Source organism: Cervus canadensis, chromosome 9, assembly GCF_019320065.1.
Source record: "Cervus canadensis isolate Bull #8, Minnesota chromosome 9, ASM1932006v1, whole genome shotgun sequence".
In the NCBI taxonomy this organism is placed as follows: domain Eukaryota; kingdom Metazoa; phylum Chordata; class Mammalia; order Artiodactyla; family Cervidae; genus Cervus; species Cervus canadensis.
Genome location: NC_057394.1, coordinates 60389044 through 60401153, shown reverse-complemented (window position 1 = coordinate 60401153; position 12110 = coordinate 60389044). Strand labels below are relative to the sequence as shown.

The 12110-nt window shown below is 37.8% G+C and overlaps 1 protein-coding gene across 1 annotated transcript in view; it reads left to right on the top strand.

The window, feature by feature from the left end:
• The window catches only part of VWA8 (von Willebrand factor A domain containing 8), a 367922-nt gene that overhangs the window by 249787 nt on the left and 106025 nt on the right, over positions 1 to 12110 (top strand). The window contains exon 37 of the mRNA XM_043478154.1: positions 2442 to 2646. Coding sequence (XP_043334089.1) covers positions 2442 to 2646 — 205 coding nt within the window. The remainder of the gene's footprint in view (positions 1 to 2441; positions 2647 to 12110) is intronic.

The window sequence follows — 12110 nt, the reverse complement described above, 5'->3', positions numbered from 1 at the left end:
AGTGCTGTGCTGTCCAACAGAAATAGAATGTGAGCCATATATGTAATTTTATGTTCTTAGTGGCCAAAGTAAAAGAGTGCACAAAGAAATCGGTGAAATTACCGTTAATAGTATTTTATTACCATTATAAACTATTACTATTCTGACACATATTTGATATAAAATTTTTAATGATATTTTGCGTTCCTTTTTTCTCCTGAGTCTTTGAAACCCAGTATATATTTTGCATTTACAGAACATCTCGATTTGAACTTGCCTTATTTCAAGTGTTTTAGAGTCTGTTCATTGTCAGTATATCCTGAGTTTCTCTCAAGATTAACTACTGCCATTTTTGGTGTATATGTAATCCAAGGGAACAGCCCATCTGGGTTTCAGTTTTGTTGCTGGTTGCTTAAATTTAGTATTCTGTTACATAGCAGGAATTTTCCATTTGATGGCTAACTTCAAATAATAGAAAACAGTAAAACTATATGTAACTGTATGGCCAAAAAGGATATATCACTTTTGCTCTCAGTACAATTTGAGTGTTAGTCCTGAAACTTTTGTTGCATTTGTAAAACCACACTACTTAGCACTAATATATGGGTGTGTGTAAATCTGGACTTCACTCCACTGTAATTCTCTGTGTTCCTTAAAGACTTTGTTATCATAGAAAAGAGGAATGTGATTTTTTTTTTAAGGTACAGAAGAGATTCTAGATGTAGTGTGCAAGCTGTAGTAAATATGTGATTTCTTCAGCATTTTTTTGGTGTATTGAAGAAATTGCTCTGGTAAATTTAAACTTTCATGCTGGAGAGTTAAGTATGGAACCAGTAGGTGCCGTGCTCAATAGAATCATGCATCTTGAGCATTTGTGGCAGATTTACTCACATCATAAGTGATTAAATTTCATTATTCTTGAATGGCCTTTTACTTCACCATCTGTACCTAGTTTTTTTTTTTCCTAAGGCAAGTATTTTTTGAGAGAGCACCATGAGATGAATCCTCTATTATATCAAAAGTTGCCTTAAGTCCTTCTAGCACTGTGAAGTATTGGGTTGGCCAAAAGTTCATTTGAGTTTTTTATAAGATGTAATGGAAAAACCTGAACAAACTTTTTGGCCAACCCTATAGCTCTGAAACACTTGGTTCCATCCTACTGTTATTATTCTCTTTAGATAAACACTTTCTAAGATTTCCGTATCTCAGAGTAGCTGGCTTTGTCACTCTGTGTTCAGTATCCACTAAGGCAGACTGATAAAAAGATTAACGTAGTCTTGATTTCTTCAGTATAAAAATTTACCTAATATATAGTGGTTTTGTAGTTTCTGCAAATCTACATTGATACTTTATTGTTTTAATTATCTGATCAGACTATTTCTTTAGACCATTTATTTTATAGAGAAAATACCAGATATATTTAGAAAATTAATCATGGTAATTAGAATTTCTAATCTATTTCTTTTGTATAGTGAGAACCATACTCAGATAAAGGAAGTGTGCAATTGACTCTTACAGGCAAAAGTTGCATTCCTTGAATTGACTGTATATATTAGAAATATGTATAAGCATGAAACGTATAGGAAATATATAAATTCTTATTATAATCCATATAACCATCTAACTTAGAAAAGGCAAAATGTCAAATAAATGCAGCTAAAACACATAAACAAGACTCGAGTTTCAGCGTAGACCTTAGACCCCTGGGAAGTGAGTCAGCTCTGCAGGAGTCTGAGGTGGGAGTTGGTTTAGAGTTCCTTTCTTCCTGACAGTGAATGCAAATGTCATCCAGGATCTACAAATGCAAGATACATAAATTGGGCTTCCCTGGTAGTCCGCTGGTTGAGAACCGCAGGGCACATGGGTTCTATCCCCAGTCCGGGAAGATCCCACATGCTGAGGCGCAGCTAAGCTCACACACTCAAGAGCGTGTGCTCCACAACCAGAGGAGCGACCGCAGTGAGAAGCCCACATCCCTCAACTAGAGAGTAGCCCCTACTTGCTGCAACTAGAAAAAGCCTACACAAAGCGAGAAGACCCAGTGCGGCTAAAACATAAATAAAAATTTTAAAAGGAATATGTAAATAACCAGTAAATAACTATGTATTTTTTCCTTCCAGATGAATCTGTTGGTCCCTTAGTTTTTAATGTGCTTTTAATGTGTTTTTAAACATTATGTTTCTTACTGAAGTATAGTTAATTTACAATGTTATATTAGTTTCAGTTGTAAGCAGATTCACTCATATGTATATATATGCATGTATATGTTATACACATACATATTCCTTTTCAGACCCTTTTCCATCATAGGTTATTATAAGACGTTGCATGTAGCTCCTTATGCTGTAGAGCAGGTTCTTGTGTAATTATGAGAATTCTTCACAGCAAGTTTAACGTAAGGCAAGCTGATTGGCATCATTCCCTGGGCTTCGATTGGTTGAACACTGTGATTTCTTTTTCAGGTCAGACTCTCTGTCACCGTATACCACGTGGCTGTCTACTATCTCGGACGCAGACGCACTGCTAGCTGAGTGGGGCAAAGGTGGCGTTGTCACTGTTGATATGGGAGGCCGTGTCCGGCTTTGGGAAACGGGCCTTGAGCATCTGCAGCGGTCACTCATGGAATGGAGAAACATGATTGGAGAAGAAGGTGACAGACACATGCAGGTAGCACTTGACTTGACCTTACCACTTAAAGGGGCACATTAAGTTATCAGTTATCTGCAGATGCCACAGTCATAGAAGCTTCTGGCCCAGAGACTCAAATGTAGTTTGCTAAAACAGCTAAAATAATTTGGGGACTCAGGAAAAGACAAATCTGTCCTTTGACATGGTGAAAAAGTGAAATTGTGCCTTGTTTGTCTGTCAGTGCTTAAATATATAGGCTCCTCACCTCATAACATGCAAATGTAATCGCCAACTTTTATTTTTTAACCTTAAGCATTAATCAGTTTCCAGCGCCACCTTTGTATCCGTTCTCACTTCTGCCATTGTCGTCAGCATCTCCCCATGCTACCAAGGAAACAGAAATCCTGAGCATCTAAGCGCAGCACATTATTATAAGGCCAAAACCTTTAGACTAGAGAAGATAAACAGAATTATGCATCCAATAGAGGTGTGTTTTTACCGGCTCCCTTATTTCCAGAGAACGGAGGTTTAGCAGTCGTAATAAGTAGACTCAAGCCTGCGCTAGAAGGAAATGTGGGAAAGGTCAGCAAAGAGGGAGAAAACCCACCCCTCCAGAAGAAGCTCAGTCACCACGTAATCTGCTTGCTGTCTGCAACTAATGTGGACAGTGTGGGAGGCTGCATACCCATAAATACTAAACCGTATCATGAAAGGATTTGTTTTATCTGTAATTTATTTATTTTAACCTTCAGAGGAAAACTTCTTTGTTTATATTCCATTCTTATCCAGCAAAAAGAAAGGTAGGTTCCTGCCAACTCTGTTGCTCTGTAAAGAACCAGTTATTGATATAGACGATAACAAGATAAGAGATTTCGACAAACTACCATTGACATCTAATTATTAATTGCTATTTTATGTGGTTATGTTTATGATTTCCCTTAGAGAAGAAATATATATGTATTGTGTATGCATGAATGAGTAATACATCTTTTTAGCTTACAGGAGCATTTTGAAAATCATAAACAAATATAGGCCAGCAACCTCAAATTCTTTTGAAAGGGTATGACTATATTAATTCAATTAAGCTGAAACAAATGTATTACTCTAAAATAAACATGTCATTAAGTGCAATGGATCTATCACAGTAACAGACTGAATGTTGGTTGCTATCCATAACAGTTATTAGAAAATTAATTAACTATGGTTCTGCTTCTATTATTATTCTAAAGATTAAGTTTCTTCTTTGTCTGAATTAAGGTCCTTTCTTCATTACAGCAACTGATGAAAAGCGAAAGTGAAAGTCACTCAGTTGGGTCTGACTCTTGGTGATGCTATGGACTATACAGTCCATGGAATTCTCCAGGCCAGAATACTGGAGTGGGTAGCCTTTCCCTTCTCCAGCGGATCTTCCCAACCCAGGGATGGAACCCAGGTCTCCCGCATTGCAGGCAGATTCTTTACCAGCTGAGCCACTAGGGAAGCCCTATTGTGTTTGACTATCTTAGGTTTTATTTCAATTTCTCAGGTGTTACAGAGATCAAAGGTCAAGTTTTCCCCATGGCCAAGGTTTGTGGTCTAAATTAAGTTTCCTTCACAACAGAAGTTTTAAAAGGAGTGTCACTCATGATTTTGATAGCTAGTCTCCACCACTGCAAAAATTAACCCGTTTGTGTTTTAACCTTGTAGCGCTTCTCTTCCCAGTGACTTCCTCTGGCTGTTGTGCACCGCTGTATTCCCAGCTCTTTAGCTGGGATTGGTACATGATAGATAACATGCTTGTTTCTCCTCATACCCATATACATGAAATTGAAGCTTTTTGATAACGAATGGAATTCTTTTTAACTCTCTCAATCTTTTATTGGTCTTTATGTAACTGGCTATTTATTGAATGAATATATATAGTTCCTGGGCTTCCCTGGTGGCTTAAGCAGTTAAGCATCTGCCTGCAGAGAGACCTGGGTTCAATCCCTGGGTCAGGAAAATCTCCTGGAGAAGGAAATGGCAACCCACTCCAGTACTCTTGCCTGGAAAATTCCACAGACGGAGAAGCCTGGTAGGCTACAGTCCATGCGATTGCAAAGAGTCGGACACAACTGAGCAATTTCACATACAGTTCCTAAGTTAGAAATGCACAGAAGTACAGCATATAATATCTCAAAAATAATAAAAAATACTCTGCTATAGTATGTAGGGCAGTATCTGATCTTTCTATAGACCATACATTTTCTGGAAAATGTGTAACATTATGTCTCCAGTTTAAAGTTCAGCTATCATAGAAATAAGATTTATTCAGTAATAAAGTTACATAATTCAGAATGGAATGATAGTTCCATTTGGAAAATAAGAGTAGATGTTATCCAGTGTTCTCCTTCCATCTCCGATATTCCGTGATACACTTTGTTGATACTAAAAATATATACTTAAGCAAAAATGTGTCTTTTACAACTACCTTCTTAATAGATCCTTCAGCCTCTTGCTCATTGTGCTGCGTGCTAAGGTGCCTCAGTCGTGTCTCTTTGCGACCCAATGGACTGTAGCCTGTGAGGATCGTCTGTCCATGGGATTCTCCAGGCAAGAACACTGGAGTGGGTTGCCATGCCCTCCTCCAGGGGATCTTCCTGACCCAGGGGATCGAAGCTGCATCTCTTATGTCTTCTGCCTTGGCAGGCAGGTTCTTTACCACTACCACCGCCTGTTGCTCTTTATGGACCTTTTATTGGACATAGGTCTGCTCCTGATCTGCGTGCTTGGAAAATACCTTCCATAGAAGTACTGAGAAAAGAGAATTAGGTTCTCAGTAACATGCTTCTCATTTACCAACTGCCGGCAGCTTCCCTGTCAACAGCAGAATAACCTGATCTCCATCTAGTGGCCGAATGGACTTACTTTCCATCATAGAAATTAAAAGCCCTGGTTTACAGTCCAGGGGTTTGACGAAGCCGCAGATCTGCTAGTAAGGAGGTTTGTACACACCTGTTTTAGGCGGTTCTTACTGGTCATGAGATGCTCCTTTAGGTCAACAGTGAAGGTCAGGCAGACAACCTGCCAGGCCATTCACCACTTATTGACCCCCGTCTTTCCCTGATTCCTTTTCCTGGTGTCAGAAGAACTGTTTATCTTTTAGATCAACTCTGTCCATTATATACTTTATGACTTTGATACATTTCAGCCTTCTTGAGGTATTAGCTTTAAAGTGATTGTTGCTTTGAGTTTCAGTGTTTGTTTAATGCATTCATTGATAGTTTTCTTGTGAGTGTAGCTTGAAAGGAAGTATCTTTTGAGCTGCATATCCATGTGTTCACTAATTTTACATGCTTTGATGGTACGATGTGTTTGTATTATAGTAAACAACCATAACAACAAACTCAAAGTGTCACTGTAACTGTAGCTCAAGAGCCCGTTACTAGGAATCCGTATTTACTACTTTTAGACCATATTTTCAGAAGCACAGGTTACTTATAAGCAAAATTTTTCTGACTAGCTTATAAAGTGTTCTCTATAAAGCATAGTTTCCATATTTTTATTTAGTTACATTCGGATCCTCCCAAGAAGGCTATTAAAACTACACCACAGTTTTCCTCAGAAAGCAAATCATCTTCTCTAAAAAGCTCCTGGTGACTATTCTTGTGGGAGCAGAAAGGCTAAAAGATTGCAACTTTCAAATGTTATTGTCTAGTTACAATAAACTATCCCAAGTGGCACAGTGGTAAAGAATCCACCTGCCAGGTGATACAGGTTCAATCCCGGGGTCAGGAAGATCCCCTGGAGAAGGAAATGGCAACCCACTCCAGGATTCTTGCCTGGGAAGTCCCATGGACAGAGGATCACACACTGAGCATGCAAACACAAGCAAGCACAATAAACTGACCAGAAACGAAATCCTTCATTTTTACTAGTAGAATATCTTTGAGACCTTTGAATAATACTTCCTTAAGTATATACTTTAAAAATTGATAGACTCTCTGAAACAGTGTGGGATGGAACATATTGATCCTTATAGTTAAGAGAGTGTGTAGCACATAATAGATACAGTAAATATTTGAAAATGGTGGCATAGACAAAAATATGTAGGAAAGATAACTAGTTTATATTAAGCACCTCTAACCTTTTAAAGAAGATATGCTTAGAGTAAATGTCATTTGCTGTAACTAGGCCTGGGTTTTGCTTTAACTATAAGTCCAACAGTTATGATTTTTTAAGATTTTGGTAAGAATGTTAAGGCCCACTTTTGGTTTTGGAAACCACAAGATTATTTAACTGATACTCTATTAGTAAGTTTAGTTTTTCACTCTGCCAGCTACATTACCTCCAGCTCTTCTGTGGAGGTTTGCAATTCTTTGTTCTTTTTAAGCAGCATAGTCCACCCTTGACTTTGGTCACTGATTCTGAAAATAGTCTGATTCAGTGGCTCACTGTTATAGAATGATACACATTTTATAGGACTGTTATACATACATGTATCTTTGGGAATCTTCCTTGGCCCAGAAAAGCAATACTTCTTTAAAAAAATTTTTTTTAAAATAATTCCTCACTGTATCTCCTGGTCATGGATCAGTAGAACTTGTTTTCATCAAGATGGTCTAGCTCTTTGACTATGTGGTAACAGTTAGGCAATGCCCATAATGATTTTTCCTTTGTTTATTGTTGTTAGAGAAATCCCAGCCATAGAAATTCATTTTGAATCTAGACTTTGAACAGCATTTCTGCTCACGTTAGAAAGTGCAAGGTCCTCTGGGGAGAGTAGTACCCAGGAAAGGGCCAATAGGCCAGCTCTCTGGTCGATAGGGGATGGGGAGGGCAGTTTATCGTTTTGCCAGTCTTCAGGGAGTAAATACTCCTCCATGACTGGTTTAAAGCTGCCAAAGATTAACCGTCTGCTCACAAAAATCTATGAATATTTAGCAAGCATCTCTTGCAAACTAGTACAGTTTGGCTCCAGTATGCCCCTGGCTTGATCAAGCCTTTAACTAACTCCCCAAGGAGAATTATGACAGCTAGCTAACCACAGGGTCCTTCAGAAATAAGACAATGGAAAGGCAGCTAAGAAGAGAGAAAGGCAAAGAAAAGGGGAGGAGGTACTACTGAGAAAACAGATAAGATGGAGTCATGTCATCTCTGGGAAATGTTGAAGCCTGCACTTGTGCCAGTTACAGACTGGCAATGGTCTTCTTGAATCGGGAATTCAGTTTGAGCAAAGAGTTGGGAAGAAGTCTATACTCAAATGGGATGACACTCATGGGTTCGTACATAAGGGGCTCCTTTCTTATAAACTTTTTCAAAAGGAACTTGCCAGTTGATTTTTATATTGCTCCAGAAGTAGTGCTTCCATTGGATCACAAATTTGTCAGTAACTGGTAAATGGAGCTAAACTTAAATCGGCAACCACCTTCCCAAGACAAGCAAATCAACAAACTTATGAGTTTAGAGAGTCCATGAATTTTCATTAAATTTTTGTGCATATCCAACAAAAAGATAACTCTATAAATTATGAAAATCATTGGTATTAGAGTTTTAAAGTAATATTAAAAGTAGGAACATTATTTAGCTTTTATATTTTAGAAAAGGCTTAACCTAAGGAAATTGCTTTTCAAATCACAGAAATATTTCAACTCCTTTCTCTCATAACCTCTTTAATTTAAGATCCTTATTTTATATGGAGCTGTATCTCCAGTGCATACTGTCTGAGAATAAAATCAGCAAGAAAGGAAGTAATCTTGGTCTTCCCAGGTGACTGATGGTAAAGAATCCATCTGCTAATACAGGAGACTCAGGTTCAGTCCCTGGGTCAGGAAGATCCTTTGCAGAAGGAAATCGCAAGCCATTCCAGTATTCTTGCCTGGGAAATTCCATGGACAGAGCAGCCTGGTGGGCTACAGTTGACGGGGTTGCAAAAGAGTCAGACACGACTCAGCGACTAAACAATAGCAGCAAAGAAGTAATCTCAGTAATATCTATTTAAAATATAAGGAAAGTGAAGAAAAAAATATAAAATAAAATATAAGGAAAGAAAATCAGTTCTGTAATATACCAGTTAAAAGTTGAGATATCAAAGGCAATGAATATGTTGATGAACAAAGACTCTAGAATTTTTGTGGTTCTGAGCTCATTTTATATATTTAGTTATGTGTAATCAACACATCACAATGACTGTAGAAATAAAACCTTGCTCTTATATTTATATAGAAAATTGTCATTTCGTAAGTGGTATAGCCTATTATTTAAGAGCCTAAAATTTTAAATGGTCAAACCCAGGTTCAAATCCATGTACCACTTTTTAAGTGATCTTCGGCAAATTACTTATCCTTTCTAATCCCCACTTTCCAGCCATAATATAAAGACAGTACGATTGTACGTTGCAAAGTTGTTATAAGAATGAAATGCAATTTATACTTGACACAAAGTACTCAGTAAACAAATAAAGATTAGAAACTTAGAATATCAGTATTACTGGTCTACAGAATTCTCTAATGCTTCTGTGGAAACAAAGCCAAATTTAAAGGAAGCCGTGTTACCCAGACACCTAATATTACATCATGACACAATGAGTTACATAATTCATCATCTATCTTATTGTCAAAAGTGGGGTTTGTTTATAATCCTGTTTAGGAAGAGTTTTGTCAGGCCCAAAAAGGGAATAGGAAAAAAATGGCCTGCCTAAACTTGTCAGCTGCAAGAAAAGCAGGAAATCAGTGGTAGGACAACTAGTGTTTAGCCTTATTCAAAAGACAAATTAGGACGGGACCAAAAGCACACAGTGAAATGTACATCATCTTTAGCTTGAGTCCGAGAACAGTAAAGAGCAAGCCGAATTTGGAGCTGTCTTTCCCAGTTTGTCTATGTACAGTGTTCTTTTCTATCTCCTTATAACATTCTAAAAATGTCTCTTTGTATTTTGTTTCCTTACAAGGTCAAGCCACAAGTACCACGTCTAGCCTCTCCTTTTAAATAGTTCCACTCATTCTTTCATTTATTTGTTTAATTGACATTCTTGAGCTCCTAGAGTTGCTAGGATAAAGAAATTAATGAGAGCCAGGTACAGCTGCAGGAAACTTACAGTCAAGTAGAGCTGTAGCCAAATAAACTGTGGAGCAGAGTGGGGAAGAAAGTGATGGAAGCATGAGTAAGGGACCAGAGGGGAGCAGAGAGCACTTAACTCTATCCTTGGAAGGGGCTCTAAGGTAAAATAATACCTGCTTCTGGTTTTTAAGGAGAGGGAAAGGGAGTCCTGACAAGTCAAACACAGGTGATTGGTTTTGCGTCTTGCCAAACTCCCAGTAAGTGAACAATAAAGGGTGGAAAAGGTATGAAACCACAAGGACAAAGAGAATTGGAGATGCATCAATACTTTAGAGGGTTAAAAAATACACGAGGGGGTGGTGACTGAGTTAACAACTTGTTAACAACTGAGTGAACAACTCCTTCGTCCAGAGGGAGAGATGCAAGCTTTACTCTGGGAAGCCCATAAAGCGTCAGGACTTGAAGACACCGTGTTCCAAAGAAGACCAGAGTACAGGGCAGCACTGAAAGCTGGAAGGTTAGTCGAAAGCCCATGTAGAGGCCACTTAGAAATGCAGATTTTCTCCTCCATCTTATGCACCTGGCCAGCCAGCTCTCCTCTCCCTTGCAGGAGACAGGAGCTGCAGTGGAGATTTGCGTAGTATAAGACAGCAGTGAAGGACTTCCCTGGTGGTCCAGTGGTTAAGAATCCACCTTCCAATTCAGGGGTTGTGGGTCCAATCCCTCGATGGGGAACTAATATCCCACATGCCATGGGGCAACTAAACCTGTGTGTCACGACTAGAGAGTCTGCTCATTGCAACAAGAGAGGCTGGCTTGCCACAACAACAACCCAGTATTGTCAAAAAAAGACAGGAGTGAGACCATATAGCCAACAAAAGGAGAAAGTGAGAGTCTACTTTCCCTATTTAGATCTCGTGAAGCTGCCATCCATATTTATACTCCTTAAGCAGGAGATTGGGAAAATGTTCTGAAAACTGACATGCATAGGAGAAAAGCCTTTTTTTTTTAAATTTATTTTTATTTTTATTTCTTTTTTTTTGTAAGGAAAATATTTTTATTGGTTTTCTTATCACTTTGAGTCCATATACACAAAAAAATACAGTCTATAGGATGAAACAATCATTTTTAAGATAAAGTTTATAAGGAGATGAGTAAAAATGTACTAACATACAAAATAACATTAGAGTTAGTACATTGTTTATCCATAGGAAAGCTATTTGTCTCCTATTGAGGATAGGACTTTTTAAAAACAGTTTTATTGGAGTATGGTTGATTTACAGTGCTGTGTTAGTTTCAGGTCTGCAGCAGAGTGAGCCAGTGATACATCTAAATACATTCACTCTTTGTTAGATTCTTTCCCCACATAGGCCATTGCAGTACTGAGTAGAGAGTTCTCTGTGCTATCCAGTAGGTCCTTATTAGGTACATGTTCTGTATATAGTTCTGTGTATATGTCAGTCCCAATCTCTAATTTATCCAATTCCCTTTCCCCTGTAACCATAGTTTGTTTTCTTTCTACATCTATGACTCTAGAGAAAGGCCTTTCTGATGCTGACATTTGGAAATTTCTCCCTGCTAACCTTACAAGAAGACCCACTTGTTGGCAAGCCCTGATTTTCTGCAAAAAAAATCAATACACTTTTTAATACCTTATTCTTAACTATTAATGGATAGCCTCTTGTACAAAAGATGGAAGTCAAAACAAGTGAACAGAGAAATAAAGCTTATACAGAAAGCAGAAAAACATTTCACAAAGTGAAAATTGGTATTCTCAGAGAGATAAGACAATATATTATAAAATCAAAACTTGATGCTATTTTAAGCTACTAAAAGAATTTTAAGATATTCAAAGAATAAGAAAGAATTCTTGGAAATTAAAAGTGGTAGCAGAAATAAATTCAATAAAAGGATTGGACATTAGAGAACTCTTGCAAATGACGAAGAAATTGAAAATAGAAGAGAGATGATAGATCTTATCAGACTAATACAAATTCCAGAAACAGAAAATGAAAGAACAGGAAATTACCCAAAAAGTAATTTAATAAAATTTCACTAAAGGACAGATATTCAGTTTAATAAGTGGAAAACACACACACTCATGCACACACCCCAAAGCATAGTCTCTTGAAACTTTCGAACCCTGTGAGTAAAGAGACAAAGCTGAAAACTTCTAACCTGAGGGAAGTGGGAAACAGGTTATATAAAATTTACTATAAATCCTGATGGCATTAGGCTTCTCCTCAGCAGCATTGGAAACTAAAGGGAAAATTATTTCCAACCTAGAATTTTATACCCAGCCAAGTTGCTAATCAAATGTAAGGGTAGACTAAAGACTTATTTTTTAAACATACAAGTCTCAAAAAACTTTCATTCCTTACCCTTCATGGTGTACTCTCAACAAGAGGAGGGAATAAATTAAGAGAGAGGAGGAAAGGGTGGGGAGGTCTTAGCCACGGAAGAGGCAAAGGTGATTCCCAGCATGA